The 19,463-nt window shown below is 40.5% G+C and overlaps 1 protein-coding gene across 1 annotated transcript; it reads left to right on the forward strand.

Moving 5' to 3' along the window:
* Positions 1 to 10,761: 10,761 nt before the first annotated feature.
* lyg2.L (lysozyme G-like 2 L homeolog) lies at positions 10,762 to 16,749 on the forward strand. Its single transcript, XM_018245527.2, has 5 exons — positions 10,762 to 10,892; positions 11,151 to 11,249; positions 14,704 to 14,900; positions 15,606 to 15,744; positions 16,468 to 16,749. Exons 1-5 carry the CDS (start codon positions 10,856 to 10,858, stop codon positions 16,596 to 16,598), a joined length of 603 nt encoding a protein of 200 aa, XP_018101016.2. The 5' UTR covers positions 10,762 to 10,855; the 3' UTR covers positions 16,599 to 16,749.
* Positions 16,750 to 19,463: the final 2,714 nt, after the last annotated feature.

Here is a 19,463-nt window from a genome sequence, read left to right on the forward strand (position 1 = left end):
GAGATTTCAGAACCCCATCCTGGCGATCAAATCAGGCTGCTTTCAAATCCAGAGTTAAGACTCCAAGATCGCCTAAGCCCTCTCCAAAGGCTCAATGACGGTCTCCCTGTCCATCCTCCTGTTGGGGCAAGACTGCTCGCATTTCAGGAGGTATGGGCCCAAGAAATTTTGGATTCCTGGGTAGTCGCTACTGTACAAAGAGGCTACCGTTTAGATTTTTCTTTAAAACCTTCCGTAGATCATTTTGTTTCTACCACTATACCCAAAGAGCCCTCAAAAAGGCAAGCTCTTTTTCATTATGTCCAACAACTGTTATTAAAACAGGCAATTTCAGTAGTCCATCTTCAAGAGGAAAGAAAAGGGTTCTATTCTCCTCTTTTTCTAGTCACCAAAGCTTCCGGAGATCTACGTCCAATATTGGATCTTCGAGAAATAAACAAATTTCTAAAGTATCAGCCATTCAAGATGGAAACGTTGTCGACAATAAAGGCTGTCATTCATCCAGGAGATTGGCTTGCGTCTTTGGACTTAAAAGACGCTTATCTACATATCCCTATTGCTCAAGAACACCAGAAGTATCTACGCTTCTGTTTGCGAGATCAACATTACCAGTTTCGCTGTCTCCCATTTTGACTCGCGACTTCACCAAGAACCTTTACAAAGGTGATTATTGTAGTAATAGCGAAGTTGAGGCAAAACAACATAGAGATTTACCACTATCTGGACGACCTGTTACTAGTAGCCAGAGATCCGAAGACTCTATTATCCAACCTGCAGCAAACCAGAGAGGTTTTGCAGAAGTTTGGTTGGATTGTAAATCTAGCCAAGAGCCAGATGATTCCGGTTCAGAGAATGGTGTATCTTGGGGCTCAGATAGACACAATTTTAGGGATTATTTCTCTTCCATTGCAAAGAATTCAACATGTTGTTCTACAGGTATCTCAGTTCCAGGAAAGGTCTTGCACTTCAGCAAGGAAATTCATGAGGCTGTTAGGTCTTCTAACCTCAACTATTGGCCTAGTCAAGTGGGCGAAGTGGAGAATGAGACCTGTCCAATTATCCTTTCTCAGGCAATGGAATCCAATTGTTCAGAATTGGTCTCAGACAATTCGGATCACTCAAGAGTGCAAGAAGCACCTCGCTTGGTGGAAGGTTCCAGGCAATCTCAGGAAGGGTTTTCCTTTGGAGGAGCCACCATGGATAGAAGTATTCACGGATGCCTCCGGGTCGGGCTGGGGAGCTCACCTTCTAGATATCTTTGCACAAGGAGTTTGGCAGGAGGATCAATCCACAGTCCCTTCCAACATCTTGGAGCTAAGAGCTATCCTTCAAGCTCTAGTGTCCTTCAAGGAAACTCTCCTAGGATCCTTTGTAAAGGTCAGGACGGACAATGCTGCGGCTGTAGCATACATCAGAGGACAGGGTGGAACAAGGAGCAGATCTCTACTCAGAGAGACAACACCAATTATGGAGTGGGCTCAGATCCATCTTCAGGACTTGACAGCCCAGCATATTCCTGGAGTTCAAAACTCGAAAGCAGACTACTTGAGTCGTCACCACTTACCGAAGGGGGAGTGGGAACTAAATCAAGAGGTCTTTGCTTGGATAACATCTCTTTGGGGTTGTCCGGAAGTAGATCTGATGGCGACAGAGCAGAATGCCAAGCTGAAGAATTTCTTCTCCAGAGCCCCCTGTCCAGGAGCTGCAGCGGTGGATGCTCTCTCCCAGAATTGGGAGGGTCTGTTTGCCTATGTTTTTCCTCCAATACCAATAGTAATGAGAGTCTTGCGAAAGGTCCTGACTTCGAATATGGAAGTGATTGCTATTCTCCCGGATTGGCCCAGGAGACCCTGGTACCCACTCCTCAGACGGATGTTAGTAGTGGAACCCTTGTTGCTCCCTCAAACCAGAGACCTTCTTCTCCAGGGCAGGTGGAAACATCCCAATCCATCCAGTCTCAAGCTGATGGCCTGGAGGTTGAGAGGAAGATCCTAAAAGAAGTAGGCTGTTCAGATTCAGTAATAGAGACCCTGATTAAAGCTAGGAAAAGCAACACCAATGCTAAATATCATAAGGTTTGGGAAACCTTTTCTATCTGGGCTTCAGATAGGCAGCTTAACCCTTTAACACCATCTGTGGCGGATGTCTTGGAGTCCCTCCAGCAAGGACTTCAAAAGGGTTTAAGTCTCAGCACTTTGAAGGGTCACACTTCTGCTTTATCTGCAGTCTTAGGAGTAAGATATGCCAAGGATCCATTGGTGGAAAGATTCTTCCAAGGTGTACTTAGAATTCGACCTCCAACCAGGCCTGTCTCTCCAACCTGGGATCTTCCACTAGTATTGGAAGCCCTATCTAATGAGCCTTTTGAACCTCTGGAACAAGCACCTTTGTGGTTACTCACTTTAAAAACCTTTTTTCTAGTGGCCATTACATCAGCAAGAAGGATCTCCGAGCTTCAAGCCCTTTCTATGGATCCTCCTTTTATCATCTTTCATGAAAAGAAGGTGATTCTTAGGCCAGTTCTAAGTTTCCTTCCTAAGGTTGTAACTAAATTTCATATCAATGAGCCTATTGTCCTACCAGCTTTTGAGCCTCCCATATCTTCTCAAGAGAAGGATTCAACACTGGATGTCAAAAGATGCTTAGAGGTTTACATAAAGAGAACGGAAAGCATCAGGAAATCAAGGATGTTGTTTATCATTCCAGCAGGAAAGAGAAAGGGGGAGCAAGCTTCTAAATCTACGTTAAGTTCCTGGATAGTCAAGGCCATAGCTTCGGCTTACAAGGAGCAGGGCAGTTCTTTGCCTGGAGGAGTTAAGGCACATTCTACACATGGCATGGCCGCCTCTTGGGCAGCAGAGGCAGGAATTTCATCTGAGGAAATCTGCAGGGCTGCGATTTGGGTCACTCCCAACACGTTTATAAGGCATTACAGATTAGATGTCATGTCTTCAGCTCAAGCCCAGTTTGGGCAATCTATTCTTTGTTCTGCATATAAAAGAAATTAAGCATCATTGTCTCCCTCCCTTTATTTGATTGCTTGGGTATGACCCATTCGTGTATTTTATGCTGACGGAGGATGGCCAGGAAAGGAGAAAATTAGTTCATACTTACCGAAATTTTCTTTTCCTGGCCATCCTCCCCGTCAGCATACCCACCCTTTTTTTTTTTTTGTTTCTTTGTTTGCTTTATAAAGAGACTGATTGAGTCAGAAGGGGGTTGGGCTTTATGGCTAAGGAAATTAACATGTTCTTCTGTCCAGGCTGGGAAGCAGCAGGAGATTAACCCATTCGTGTATTTTATGCTGACGGGGAGGATGGCCAGGAAAAGAAAATTTCGGTAAGTATGAACTAATTTTCTCCTTTCTAAAGTGCTTGATAGTATGCTTGGAATGTTTCAGCAATACCCCTAGTACTATATTGTGGAATGTTACTTTTATCTTTGACAGATAGGATGTGTGTTTGCGGTTGGAGCATTTTTAGCGTTCTGTTAGAGAAGAAAGGCAGAAGCGCTCAAACCACCCGCCACACTTTAATTTTATAAATTGGAAACTCTTTCTATGTAGCGGTATATTGTATCATTCAATGCAAATGCGCTCACCGCTGTTTCAAATTGGCTCGGGTGCACTTGCCCCGGGCCCTCCGCTTACAGTATTCCAATGTGATATAACTGTGGGTATGCCTATGATTACGTGTGGCAACACACGAAACGCGTTAGGATATATGTTTGTGCAATAAAGAAATAAGTTTTAACCGCTACCTGGAGTCCTGTGGAGTGCGTGCCAAGCAGTTGCATTTTTAGCGTTCTAGCAAAATGTTTAGTGCTCTTATCGTTTAATTCGTAATATTTTTGCTTGCTACTTAAATAGGCTTTCTGGGTTTTTTGATCGAGGAGAGATTTTAGTTTGAGTCTTTTGCTCTCCAAAGTGGCCAGAGTTTTTTGGGCTAATGATTCTTTATGGGCCTGTTCTAAAGATGCTATTTCTTTGAGTAAAGCGGTGATCTCATTTCTCTTTTCTCTTTTTAGATTAACACCTAGAGAGATCAACTGTCCCCTTGAAACACATTTTAGTGTCTCCCACAGTGTGGCAGGGAGAGTATCTGTACCCCTATTCGTTTGAATGATATCACTTATCCATGAACTAATAAGGTCCCTTCTGGTTTTTGTATGCAGCAGATAGTCGTTCAATCTCCAGTTAAACTCAGGTTTGAGAGAATGGGGTATTGTAAAATGTGTTATTACTGGGGAGTGGTCAGAGTGTATAGAGATCCCAATATCTGATCTAGAGAATAGGTGTAACCACTGCTGGGAAACAAAGACTAGGTCAATTCTGGTATACACATTATAGACCTTAGAATAATGCATGTAATCTCTCTTTAGGGGGTTTAAGGCTTTCCAAAAGTCAACTAAGGACATCTCACTTAATATCTGTTTCACTTCCTTGATTCCCCTATAAGAGACACTACTCCTCTTAGAGGAGGAATTCAGGGGGCGTGGTTTGTGAGGAGCATAATGGCCGCTTAGTGTGTGCGCTCCCCTCACCACCCCAGAATATAGCCTCTCAAAAAGGACAAAAACAAACCTGTAATAAAACAAAAGTAAAAGTTCCTACCCGCGGAGAAGAGAGGTGACGGGTGCGGGGTCAGCAGGTGTTTGTCTCTGCGATCTAGGCCAAGCCGCAGAAGCACTGGCGGGAAGGTGCGGGAAGATGCTGGAGCTGTGCGCTGGTGCTGCACCGTGCACTCTGAGTGTGGACACTACGTGGGTGGGTGCCTCCAGGACGCAGTAGGAACAGCTCCCTTTACGGCCACCGAAGCGGCGACGGCTGCGCCCGAGGCGGTGCGAGGCTAATCACCCCTCACTCATCCCCCAGCTAACAAGGTGGAATAGAGAAGAACTGCCGGGGCAGATAATAACACCCGAAGGAGGATCCCAGGGGGCACAAACAGGTACAGCAGCCATAGCAGGGCCATCTGGTGCGGTGCACCTTCAACCCCCACAAGTTAGGAGGGCTAGGAAGGTCGTGTTGGCACAGAAGGTGAGCAGGGATTGGCTGGGCAGCTCTGCACAGTGAAGATTTCTACAGCAGACAAATAGCCAGACCCTAGAGGGTGGCAATTAACCCACTGTTAACTACCGACCCATGAACGGTTAACAAGGCTGTATAGTGTGTCAGCCATACCAACATGGGGAAAACCCACAGACAAAGGGGAGATAAAGCTGATAAAGCGATTGATACACCAGTTAAACCCAAATCGCGACCAACAACTAAAGAAATAGCACCACTATTTTGTAAGCAAAAACCGGATCGCCGGACACAAAAGATTGTGTAGGGACAATGCAGATGAGGAGACTGTTCATTCCCTAAGAGAACAATCAGATACGGACAGTGAATCGGAAAGATCACGAGGAGCAAGATTTACAATCTTATACAACCCAACTGCCTTCCAAATCTGATTTAAGAGAGATGCTCCAGAAGATGACAAGATCTATCAAAGAAGACATCCAAGATATTAAAAGAGACATTGGGGCCCTTGCCGCACGGACTGACACCCTTGAAACAAGTATTGACAAGGATGTTACCCATCAAAAGACAATGCAAAAACATATCAAAGACCAAGAGAATAAAATATCCGAACTGCAAAGACTGCTAGAAGACCAGGAAAACAGAAGCAGACGAAATAATATCATAGAATAATAATAGAATAAGGGGGGTCCCTGGGTCAATAGCAACCGATGGGATACGACCAGCTCTACTTCAATTATTTAACAACCTCCTGAAAAGAGAGTCAACTTCAGAGATAAAGATTGATAGAGCACACAGTGAAAAAGGCAAAAGCAGCCCCTCTAAACGCCCCTCGTGACATTCTTTGCTGTCTGCATAATTTCTCTCTTAAAGAGGAGATCTTACTGAAAGTCAGAGAAGCAGGTGACATTAGCTATGAAGACAATACAATAAAGCTTTTTCAAGATTTATCAAGGAAGACTCTAATTAAAAGAAAAAAGCTGAAACCACTGACTGATGCATTAAGAGGGAAAAATATACTTTATAAATGGGGATTTCCCTTCTCCCTCACGGTGATCAAAGATGGGATAACAGCAACTATCGGGTCACCAGCTGATACAGGAAATTTCCTGAGAAAACTTAAGCTACAGCCCATTGACCTTCCTGGTTGGTTAAATGATGATGATCCAGTAGCAGAAGATACTATCGAACCACAGGAAGACTGGACTCAGGTACAGGGTCCTAAGAGAACTTCGGACACCGTAAGATCTACACGAGGAATGACAAGATCGTCTAGAGAATGATCTCACAATATTTTGGAAGCACCCCCCATCAGGAATCTGGACAGAACCCTCGAAAAGTGGAGCCACTACAAGATCAATACATCTTTTTCTCCTATAGACCTTAATAGTCCCTTGACCAAAGATAGTTAATTTGTTCTAAGGTCATTACAAAAGAGAACTTTAAAGAACCTTTGTCGTGACCAGTTGTCGACATCTCCACGAGTGCAGCGGGAGGACTACAATCATCGGGAAATGATAAGTATTCAAGACTTAATACAGCCTTGGCTCGATAAACTTTTTCCTTAAATTTCTCCCCATAATTAACTATGATTTAGTATTTTCCATATACTTAAGGCTTATTATGATATGTTGTATATTATCTACTAAGGACAAAGATGTAATTTTAGCAAAGAGGGGCTTAAAGATGCAGGAAACATAGTGGGGATGTTTCTAGTTTAACTAGTAGAAAGTCATAGAAGGTTTTTTTAATATACAAATTGTGTATCTGATGGCATTTCTCGGGGGTAAATAACACTAGGACGACCTATTAATCTCCTCCAATAATCCACTTTCCCCCACATGAAGGTGCTAGCCACCTGTACTGCCGCAAAAAATTTGTATTCTGGGGAACTAGACCCCATGATTCAAAAGCGGCTTGAAAATCTCCCTATACCTTTTCTAACCCTACAAACCTTTCCCTATACCCGGGGGTCTAGAATACACCAAATACTGTATAGGACAAATGGGTTTATAAAGTATCAAGTATTATATATGTATTGGAGCGTTCCAGGGGACTGTACTAAAGCAAATCGTTCAAACGAAAGTATTTATGATTGGAAAAAAATGCTCAGAATGCACATTTAATGTGAATGGGATCAATGAAAATATAAAAAGAACCCAAATTTTATCCGAATGTAAAAAATATCAAGCAAAAATAATACTGATTCAAGAATCGCACTTTAAAGAGAACCATGCTCCACTCTTGAGGTTAAAGTCCTATCCCCATGTTTATACAAGCAATAACCAAGTAAAGAAATCACTGGGTGTGCTTACTCTGATTCATAAGGATCTTCCCTTTAAGTATATAGATTCGATCTCAGATGTAGAGGGTAAATTTATTATAATAAAAGGGAAACTATTTAACCAACTGTATACCATTGCTAACGTTTATGTTCCTAATTCCGGTCAAATTGCCTATATAAAGCAATTCTTAGAGGCCAAATTTAGAGATGGGACAGTAATCTTAGGTGATGATTTTAATTTAACTCTAAACCCGCTGACAGAGTCTAGCCATATTTTCCTTTTTGGCTCAGGTTCCCTTATTAACCTGTCTTTTTTTCAGTCAAGTTTAGAATGGTAGCTAGGAACGAAACTGTGTGCTTTAAATGCTGGAAACTGTATATAGCGGCTAGTGTGGCTACAGAAAAAGGAAGAAAAAGACCTGAATGCTGAAAATTTTGTCAGAAGTTTATGGGACTTATGCGCTGAATGCTAGACACACTTTTATACTGAAGCAGGACTGTTATTCCTTTTTTAAAGCAAATGTGCTGAATCCCGTTATTTTTTTCTAATTATTTTCTTTGTAATAAAAAAACCGCAACGCTGCACTGAACCTTAAAGTGTGTCTCTTCATTTATATTTGCATGCTTAAAGGGATACTGTCATGGGAAAAACATTTTTTTTCAAAATGAATCAGTTAATAGTGCTGCTCCAACAGAATTCTGCACTGAAATCCATTTCTCAAAAGAGCAGATTTTTTTTATATTCAATTTTGAAATCTGACATGGGGCTAGACATATTGTCAATTTCCCAGCTGCCCCAAGTCATGTGACTTGTGCTCTGATAAACTTCAATCACTCTTTACTGCTGTACTGCAAGTTGGAGTGATCACCCCCTCCCTTTTTCCCCCCAGCAGCCAAACAAAAGAACAACGGGAAGGTAACAGATAACAGCTCCCTAACACAAGATAACGGCTGCCTGGTAGATCTAAGAACAACACTCAATAGTAAAATCCCATGTCCCTCTGAGACACATTCAGTTACATTGAGAAGGAAAAACAGCAGCCTGCCAAAAAGCATTTCTCTCCTAAAGTGCAGGCACAAGTCACATGACATGGGGCAGCTGGGAAATTGACAAAATGTCTAGCCCCATGTCAGATTTCAAAATTGAATATAAAAAAATCTGTTTGCTCTTTTGAGAAATGGATTTCAGTGCAGAATTCTGCTGGAGCAGCACTATTACCTCATTCATTTTGAAAAAATCTTTTTTCCCATGACAGAATCCCTTTAAGCTACACCCAGACTATGGTTCCAGCTAACCTGAATCTTAAATATGTGTAACGCTAATCTGAATAGGCAGACCAAAAAGGGGTTAATGTCCAGCTAGTTGTTAGAGCATGGGTTATACGCGACTCAAAACACTTCACACTAGGGCCTTTGCTACATGGAAGATTTCACAGGTGGAGTAGTTTAACTACTCTCACGCTACTGTGTTACACCAAATATAAATAATGGGTGCCAGGACATTCTTCTAATGAACCAAAGAATAACAGTTTATTTGTACAAGACAAATGAGCCCAGGGTTTACTTACAGAGGTCAAGGCAAGCTTTAACAGGCTGAAACAGGTTACATGACACAGCGGAGGAAAGTGACTCCCATCAGGCAGGGTAGTCAAGTAGTGCATCAATTGCTTCAGCAGATATACCTCATAGTGGTCCGGCTCCCACCCAGTGGAGTGGTCAGGGAGAACACCTTTCTAATCCTGACTCCCAATCCACTGCTGCCCCTTCACTCTAGGCAATTCAAAAGCCTTGGGAAGCTACTCCTTGCTACTATCCTCGGTGGAGCTCCAACTGCTCCTACTATCTGTCCTCTCTACCTTTCTACCTAGAGCAGGCCCGGACTGGCAATCTGCGTGTTCTGGAAAATGCCAGAGGGGCTGCTATAAGGTGCCATAGAAAGTCAATATTTAGGGGGCTGGGTGGGCCTCTGTGCCGGCTTATTGCCAGGGCCTATTTTAATTCTCAGTCCGGACCTGACCTAGAGAGTCAATGACAGAACTAACCCTGTTTAGCTAACCTCAATCATGGGGTTCCCTGCTGCCCGACTCAGACACTAGAGGTGCTGGTCCCTCTAGGGCAATGGCTTTACAGGGGCTTGGTGTACCCAGGTTCAATGGGAACAACCAGTCAATCTGGACACCAGCAGCCAAAGAGGAAGATCCACCCCTTTCCAAACACTATATGGAAGTGTGGCAGGAAGTGGTCATTACACCTCTTGGCCAATAACCTGATTATGCAAATACTTAAACTAGATACATGAGCTTTTGCCCAGTAACTAGTGAAGGAATAGGGAAGTAAAGCCATAAGGGCACATTAACCCTATGGGTCCCTACATATACAAAAAGTGTATGTATATGTGCTTACATTTTAAGAAAGGCAATACATGGACTCAAGAAATGCAGCTAAATCATTTGTGCAGGGTATAAAGTGCACTTAAAGTTCTGTTAAAGTGATACTAACACAAAAAAAACTACTTTTTAAAATATGAATGTACATTTATGGGCCAATTCATTAACTTTGAGTGAAGGAATAGAAGAAAAAAAACTTCCAATTTCTAAGTCTTTTTTTGGCTACTTCAACCATCGAATGGGCTACTTCGACCTTCGAATCAAAGGATTCGAACTAAAAATCGTTCGACCATTCGATACTCGAAGTACTGTCTCTTTAAGAAAAAACTTCGACCCCCTAGTTCGCCACCTAAAAGCTACCGAACCCAATGTTAGCCTATGGGGAAGGTCCCCATAGGCTTCGCTAACTTTCTTTGGTCGAAGGATAATCCTTTGATCGTTGGATTAAAATCCTTCGAATCGTTTGATCGTTCGATCGAAGTATTTGTGCAAAATCCTTCGATATTCGAAGTCGAAGGATTTTCATTCCCCAGTCGAATATCGAGGGTTAATTAACCCTTAATATTCGACCCTTGATGCATCTGCCCCTAAAATCACCTATAGATCATGTTAATCGTTTTTTGTTGAGAGGTTTGTTTATCTAAGTTATTGTTAAAGTTTCTAAACCTGACTGTTTTGCCAACCTGACTGTCCCTTGTTAACCTGTCAGTTAAAGTTTCTAATGACTCCTCCTGCACAAATATGGCTCACAGATAGTCAGATAGGTAATGTAAAAGCATTGGGCAAATACTTTATGGCAAAATTATAAGAAGTATGCAAAGTCAATGTTATGGAAGATGTAACAAAAATAAAGGTGTCAGTGTCTTAATACATTACATTGTCCTTCAGAACATCACTTTTTTTTATTCAGGTTCATATGTTCCCCTAATTTTGATTTCTTCACAGCTGCCCTGCAATTTGTTCCTGAGCTGCACTTGCTCCCTCTGTTTATTGTTTGCGATAGCACTGTTACTGGCACAAACTCAGAACTATTCTGGGAATGGATTAAGAAAAGGTGTGGGGCTGCAATGCACAGTGGAAAGTAGACGTTGCTTTATAAATGCTGGACGTGTTACTCTCTTGCTTATTACTCATATAGGTCTTGTCTTGGAAGAAAACATGTTCTTTGAGATTTTCCCATTTGTCTTCCTGCTATGTAAGTATAGTTTATTAGTGAATCTCTGTTAGCAAATTACATTTTTATGCAATGGACCTTTTAGGAAAATGATTACACATATTGCACTTTATTAGCCTGAGCAATATCCAGTATAATTGGAATACATATAATCTGTGACTATTCCTCAGATGGCAAGTGTATGTCTGTGGTTTAAGTTATCTTTGGCAAGTTGCTATGGTCATTAAGTAATACCAGCTTTATTCCTGGTCAAGCAGCAGAGCTTGTTTTCTATTACAGGCAGTGTAAGTGCATCAGGACAATTTGGTGACATTAATAAAGTTCTGACCACAGGAGCTTCATGCCAAACAGCTAAACAAGACAAGCTGACAGTCTGTGGTGAGTACCTTGTAACCAAAACATGCCTTTAAAATATAAACCAAAATACAATTACATCAGAAAACAGATTCACAGCACCAGATATTTTACTTTGTCAGCAGCTGAAAAGGATTTGTAAAATAACATTGGGGGATTGGTAGACTAAAATCTTTGCATCCAAAGAACATTAGTTATATAATAAAAAAATAATAATTATCAGTTATAATATAAATAAGTTTGTAGGGGCTTATTGATTACACGAGTGCAGCTGCCAATAGCAAACAATCAGTTATCCACTACTAACAGTCTACTTTACATATTGAAAACAAATACCTGATTGGTTACTTCTTGTGCAAGTAATGTAAATTCATTCATTCTTCAATTTTCTGGAAAGAAGCTTCTACTTATCAGACCTTTACAGTAAAACACACTGCTTTTCTCTTTCAGCTTGTAACATTTGTGAGGATGGTGATGGTCATTCCAAAACTGGAAACTCAGTTACTTGTTACCCTTGAGTCTTATGCACTGTAAATGTTGCTTTTACTATACAGGTATGGGTTCCGTTATCTGGAAGCCCGTTATTCAGAATGCTCCCAATTACGGAAAGGCTGTTTCCCATAGACTCGATTTTATTCAAATAGTACCTTGTACTTGATCCAAACTAAGATATAATTGATCCTTATTTGGGTTATTTAATGTTTACATGATTTTCTAGTAGACTTAAGTTATGAAGATCCAAATTACGGACCGATCTGTTATCCGGAAAGCCCCAGGTCCTGAGCATTCTGGATACAGGTCCCATACCTGTATATCTTTGTGATATTGGTCCATGTATCATTCTAAACTGATATGTTTTATTAACTTGTACATGAAATGGGTCATCCGCGGGTTGCGGTACCCTGTTATCAATGGATACATATTAATACATAACTAATTAATAAAGAAATAAAAAGGAAAGAAAGAAAGAGGGGAGAAAAAAAGGGGGGAGTACATATTATTAGCATATGTTAAAGATAACAATAGTTATGTATGTATATTTTTTGTATATTTTTATTTGTAAAGCGCTCCTTGAGGGCAAAGCACTGTACAACAAAACAAGGTAGTAACAAACAAGGGGTCAGAATAAAAAGTAACAATAAGTGCATTATTAGAAATACAATTCAAAGAAATATAAAATGTAATTACAATACAGATTAAGTGCTCAGTGTCAAGGAGACAAAGGGCTGGAGGAACCTACCCTGTAGGGCTTACAGTCTAAATGGGAGGGTAACATACAGACACAATTCAGAGGGGTATTAAGGTGCTGTAGGTGACATTTTGTTACACTGTTGTATAAATGCCAGTTCAGGTGTTATCCAGGTGCTCCCAGAGGTAGTCTTTTTATGTTTTGTTTTAAAAACATTGAAGGAGGATTCTCTCCTGAGAGATTCAGGAATGGCATTCCAAATATAAGGAGTCGCAAGAGAGAAGGGTTTAATACGGGAAACAGCAGTAGTAGTGGGAGGTAAAACCATGCGGTTGCTCTGAGTGGAGCGGAGGTTTCGGGCAGGAACATATAGAGAAACAAGAGATGAGATGTAGTTAGGTGCAGAGGAATGAAGAGCTTTGAAGGTTATGAGGAGGAGGAGTTTATAAGTTATTCTTTGTTTTATAGGAAGCCATGATAAGGACTTCAGCAGCGGAGGGGCCTGTACCCTTTTGGATGAGAGGAGGATAATTCTGGCAGCAGTGTTTAATACAGACTGTAGAGGGGAGAGATTGGAGTTAGGGAGGCCAGTTAGTAGAAGGTTACAGCAATCTAGTCTGGATAGGAGGAGAGCATGCATGAGCGTCTTGGATGTATCAGGTGAAAGGAAGGGACAGATTTTGGCAATATTGCGTAAGAAAAAGTGACAGGTTTTGACAGTGGTGTTAATATGATCAGAGAAGGAGAGAGAGGAGTCCAAGATCACCCACAGACAGCGAGCTGAGTTGACAGGATTAATGAGCATGCCATCAATAGAGATAGTAAATAGGGGAGTAGGACCAGGCTTAGGTGGAAAGATGATACATTCAGTTCAGTGTTAGGTTGAGTTTAAGGTGGTGCTGGTTCATCCAGTTTGAGATAGCCAGGAGGCAGTTAGAGATCTGAGCCTCTGTTTCAGCTGTTAATGAAGGGGTGGATAAATATATTTGATTATCATCAGCATACAGATGATAATTAAAGGAATGGATGAGATCTCCCAAAGACAGAGTGTATAGTATGGAGCCTTGCGGCACCCCCACATTAAGTGGAACTGGAGATGAGGTTTTATTATCATAGGAGACAGTGAATGATCGGTTAGAAAGGTAAGAGGAGAGCCAAGATGCAGCCTGGTTACGGATGCCAAGTAAATAGAGAATCTGCATCAGGAGAGAGTGATCAACTGTATCAAATGCAGATGATAGGTCAAGGAGGAGAAGGATGGAGAAGTGACCTTTGGCTTTGGCAACCTGAAGATCATTTGTAACTCTGCACAAAGCAGTCTCAGTAGAGTGACCAGGCCGGAAACCAGATTGCAGAGGGTCCAACAGATCATGGGTGTGTAGAAAGTTAGTAATACGGGAGAACACAATACGCTCTAGGAGTTTAGAGGCAAGTGGTAAAAGGGAGACAGGACGGTAATTTGATAGACAGGCTGGGTCAAGCGTGGCCTTTTTAAGAATAGGCTTTACATAGGCCTGTTTGAAAGGAGAAGGGAAGGTTCCAGAAGCTAGAGAAGAATTGAAGATGTGAGTAAGTAGTGGGGTAAGCTCTGCAACACAGTGTTTGAGCAGAGAAGAAGGCATAGGGTCAAGGGGGCAAGTTGTGAGCGGGGAGGACAAAAGAAGCTTGGAGACTTCAGACATTGTTACCGGAGGGAAGGAATTAAGACATGCAGAAGGGGGCTTAGGAAGGAGGAACTGGTTTACATTAGTAGAGGTAGGGATCTGATTGCGGATGGACTCTACTTTGACTTTAAAGAAATCAGCAAAGTCCTGAGGAGAGTGTGTCTGGTTGACTGATACTGTTGATGAGGGATGGAGAAGAGTATTGAATAGAGAAAACAGGCGTCGTGGGTTGGATTTGTGATTGTTTATAAGGGTACTGTAGGGAATTACAACTGATGACAACTGAGTTATATGGTGGTGGGGTATTATTGTTATTGCATCTATGTTGGTGTTAGAATATTTTGATTGCTGGGTATTCCTTGAGCATGTCTCCTCATCATGAGTATAGGGCCAATACAACGAGAGTCGTTTTCATGGGCTAACCAAGGGAGCCATATTTTGTCATAGGCTGTCATATCATTTTTCAGTGTATATGTAAGCTTTTCATTGGTGGGTATGCCAATTATTTTTGTCTTTAAGGATCCCAAGGGTAGTCCTGTTTTTTTCCAGTATGTGTTGGCTCAGCCTATGAGCCGGATTGGTATATTTTTGCCATGTATTGTTCTAATGTTGCTTTATTATATAGGTGTCCAGGCTTCTGAGCGTATGGCACAGACAGACCTAACAAGGATGAACAGATACAAGTCTATAATTGAATCTGTGTCTCAGAAGAAGGGCATGGATGCAGCTGTAATTGCTGGAATCATATCTCGGGAATCGCGCGCCGGAAGTGTTCTTATAAATGGGTGGGGTGACAACGGTAATGCTTTTGGTCTCATGCAGGTAAGAAAGAGTTGCAGAAATTTTAGGGCTCATTCAGGAATGCTGCCATTATGGACAGTGGTTGCAAGTATTGACAATTTTCATTAAAGATACACGTGTCGAAATATGCTCTTTGCAATTCACCAAGTGCCATTGCTTCAGTTCTGCATCCCACAGAGGGATATATGAATAGGTGAAACAGACTTGTGCCATTAGAATCTCAAGCTAATGCCATTTTAATTCTTTATAGCAGGCAGTCAGGGCTATGTTGTGCCTGCTCTCACTGCGCTCTGCACCTTGCGCTGTATTTTTAAGATATATGCCGCTGAAGTTCCCTGAGAAATTAATTATTCACTTTGGATTGATTTAAAGTCAATACTCACTTTCAAATTACAACATAATATAAAATGCACTTTGCAAAGCCAGTTGGTTATGTTGAAATCTAAGTGCTTGTGCCCAGTGTTTATTCTGCCTGTTTATTCTCCAACATGAGTGTTGCCTTGAGAACATGCACAGCCATCATAGATACTACTTCCAAGTGCTCGAAATCCAGTTCTGCAGCTTCATAACATTTTGGTGGCCTTACAAGAAGGTGGTTTATTTCATTGAACTGTCTCAGTTCAGCTTATACTGTTACCTCAATATATAGTCTCTTTGTATATCACATAAATAAAGCTAAGTAGGTACTGAATACACTGAATTACATTCATAAGTTATTTATTATAGGTTGATAAAAGGTTCCATAAAATTTCTGGGCTCTGGAACAGTGAAGAGCACCTTATACAAGGCACAGAGATTCTGATCGGCATGTTTCAATCCATCAAAAGAAAATTTCCTACGTGGTCAATAGAACAGCACCTGAAAGGTATATTTCTATGTAAAATGCATTCTGTAAACTCAGAAAGGCTGCATAGAAAAGGTTGCAGATAATATAACATACTGTCTCTCCTGAATAAAAGAAAATGAGACATTTGGAAACTAATTTAAACATTGAAGGCGTTTTAGAATTAGTTACAAGAAAATATACATGCTAGAATAGTATATATATATATATATATATATATATATATATATATATATCCTTGAAAAAATGTTGGATGTGTGATATGCACAATAAAAATTGATCTGTCACAGAAATGTGATGCGGGGCTTTGAACTAATCTTGGATCTATACACACTACTTTTGACCCTGCACCCGATTTGATCCAGAGAAGTCCGAATTCGAGTGCAGCTGCTTAGAGTGGCATAGAGAGACAATTTGCAATTCATTTTTTTATTATTTGTTATTTTTGAGTTAATTTAGATTTTTCCAGCAGTCTGGCTGCTAGGGTCTATATTACCCCAGCAACCATGCTTTGATTTGAATAAGAGCCTGGAATGTGAATAGGAGATTTTCCAAATAGAAGGACAAGTAATAAACAGTAGAAATAACAATACATATGTAGCCTTACAGAGCATTTGTTTTTAAAATGGGGCCAGAGACCCCCCCTTTGAAAGTGTCAGAAGAAGAAGGCAAATCATTTAAAAAACTATAAAAAAAATTAAAATTATTCATACATCATGCTAATAGAGATTTCATTCCTTTTAGGTGCTATTGCAGCATATAACGCTGGTCCAGGAAATATCATCAACCTTGATGTAGACAGTCGCACTACAGGAAAAGACTATGCCAATGATGTTTTAGCTCGAGCAAAGTTTTTTAAAAGCAGGGGATACTAATTCACCTGAATTTTTTTCTGCGTGCTTAATTATAGATTCTCTATAGAAAAGGAAATTGCCTTTCTTCTCTCTACAAATTTTGGAATGGTTTTATGCTTTATCGAAGTCTTACATTTCATATTAGAATAAAGTAGATTCTGTACATATTAAATATGTTTTATATGTTTTATACTTTCTATCTTGAGACAAGGGATCTTGTATTTATTTACAAATTATAACACTGAACTAAGTACAAGGAAGGAGAATGTTGGTAGGGTGAGGCAGGGTAGCACCTAAGTATGGCAATTCATGCCCATGATTGGTTGGACAGTTTGACCAATTCTGACCATAATTTCCAACCATCGAGACATATATGCCAGGTTGAGCAGCCATTTGGACAGACCGTCCTGTAACATGTTTGAACACTGAAGTGAAGTGCAACTCCTTTCTGTGTTGTGTAAATGTGATCATTGTGGCTGTTGGGTCAAATGAACTGAAGGAAGATGGCCACACACAGAAAGTGAGTTTAGAGATCTAGGATCTTTTAGAAATATTAACAGTTTAGTAAGACAGTGAAGCTTAGCAAGCTAAATGCTTGTCTTGGTGCAGGAAGGAAGGGTTTGGGTTCTTAGAGCACTAGCCTGATTTTTCCTTGGGGTACAATCTATACAGCCATGATGGATTGCATTCGGTGAAAGGGGGTCTGCTGTGCTAGGGGAAAGAAGAGGTTATAGGAGTGTTTAAACTGAAAAAAGTGGAGGTGAGCACGGCACTTGTCAGTTACATTAGAAGAACTGGAGTTAATTGCATGTGCTGAAAATTACGAGATAATTAGTATCACTGACACCTGGTGGAATGAAACCTTTTTAGGATTAAAAAGACAAATGAATTTGTCTTTATGTAAAACCTGAATTAAAGCCATGCTCTAAAGAAATTACGAGGGAGAGTACTAGTGAGGGTGTGGAATCCCTTTGGGTTGAGATTTCAACTTGGCTAAAGGTTACAAAGAAAATTATCATTGGTGTATGTTACAAAGTGCCCAATATAAGTGACGAGTATAAAGCCCAGCTACTATTACAAATGGAGGCAGCTTTACAACTATATCCAAGTTATTATTATGGGTGACTTAAATACACAGACATGGGGCAAAGAGGTTGCCAAGTTAGAAAAAGCTAGCAGGTGTGTAAATATGCTGAATGACAACTTTTTATTTCAGCTCGTTCAAGAGCCTACTAGGAATGATTTGCACAGATAAGCACTGAGGAAATAGTGATCATAAAATGGTCTCCTTTCATATTACGTTACAGAGATAACTCTATAAAGCAGAAAAGAAACGAAAACAGTACTGGATCTATTTATCATGCTGTGAAAAAAGAAAAACAGCAACCAAATACACCACCCAGTACTGCACTTCTCAATCTGTGTATTGATTTTCAGTACATAAAATAAAACACACACCTTGATAAATTTGCAATTTATTTTTACACCTTTAACAACATTTTTCTAGCATGAATCATTTTTAACGTTATGATAAATAGGCCCCAACATTTTAGACATGCAAACTTTGCCAGTATATTAATTAAAAAATACTTTTCACAGGGTTAAACACAGCAGGAAAATAGAATGTCTTAATAAATACACAGTACGTCAGTATATTCCCCTTGTAAGCAAGGAATGTTGTCGCAAAGCAAAACCATTATGGTTTGATAAAAGTGTTGGGTGTCAAGGTGTGTAAGAAAAAAACATGCTTTTAAGGCTTTCAAGTTAGATGGGACAGCTGAAACTTTCATCAGGTACAAGGAGGCAAAAGCTATCAGACAAGCTAAAATAGAGATGGAAAAGGGAATTGCAGCAAGGAGTAAAATGAATGCAAAATAATTTTTTAAATATGTAAATATTAAAAAAATAACGGAAGAAGGCATTGGACCCTTATTATCAGAGTTGGGTGAGTTGGTCAATGGGAAAATAGAAAAAGCGGACATTCTGTTATTTTCCATCTGTCTACACAACCGAGGAACCAGCTACTGTAGGTTTCCTTTTTAATAGTTCCATTTCTAATAATGCTACTACTGATGCATGGGTCACTCAGGAGGACAAGAGACTAGGACCAGATGGTATTCATGACAGGGTACTACACAAACCTCTTTACTTAATTTTTCAGGATTCATTGAGGTCTGGTATGGTGCAGAAAACTGTTGAATCTCTAATGTTGTCATGCTATTCAATAAGGGACCCCATTCTTAATCTGGAAAAGATAGGCCTGTTAGTTTGATGTTGGTGGTAGTAAAGCTTTTAGAAGTAAGGGGTAAGATAAAAATCACATTACTAAGTGTTGGTGCCAGCATGGCTTTATGAGCAATAGATCTTGATTTGATACAGTACAAAACAGAAGTTAATGATTAAATTAAGGAATATTGGCCTGGAACATAGTGTGTGTACTTGGAGAAAGAACTATCTGAAGGATAGAGTGGTAAATGGAACATTTTCTAATTGGACCAATGTTGTTAGTGGAGTACCGCAGGGGTCTGTCCTTGGTCCTTTGCTTTTCAACTTGTTTATTAAAGGACAAGGAAAGGCGAAAAAATAAAATCCCATTTTTACTTTCTTTAATGAAAAAGAATATCTCCAATATACTTTAATTAAAAAATGTGTACCGTTTTTATAAGAAACCTGACTGCAGTGAAATTCTCCCTTCATTTACTGCTGTGGATAGGAATTGTCAGATGGTCCCTAACTGCTGAGCAGGGAAACAATCATACTTATGAACAGCAGGGGGAGCCCCCGCCTTACTTACCAGCCATGCAGAATTCAAGCAGCTTTGTTTATGACGATCCCTAAGCAGCCCAGACCACACTGAGCATGTGCAGGGTCAGGGTCAGGCAACGA

This window comes from Xenopus laevis, chromosome 2L (genome assembly GCF_017654675.1).
Source record: "Xenopus laevis strain J_2021 chromosome 2L, Xenopus_laevis_v10.1, whole genome shotgun sequence".
NCBI classification, from domain to species: domain Eukaryota; kingdom Metazoa; phylum Chordata; class Amphibia; order Anura; family Pipidae; genus Xenopus; species Xenopus laevis.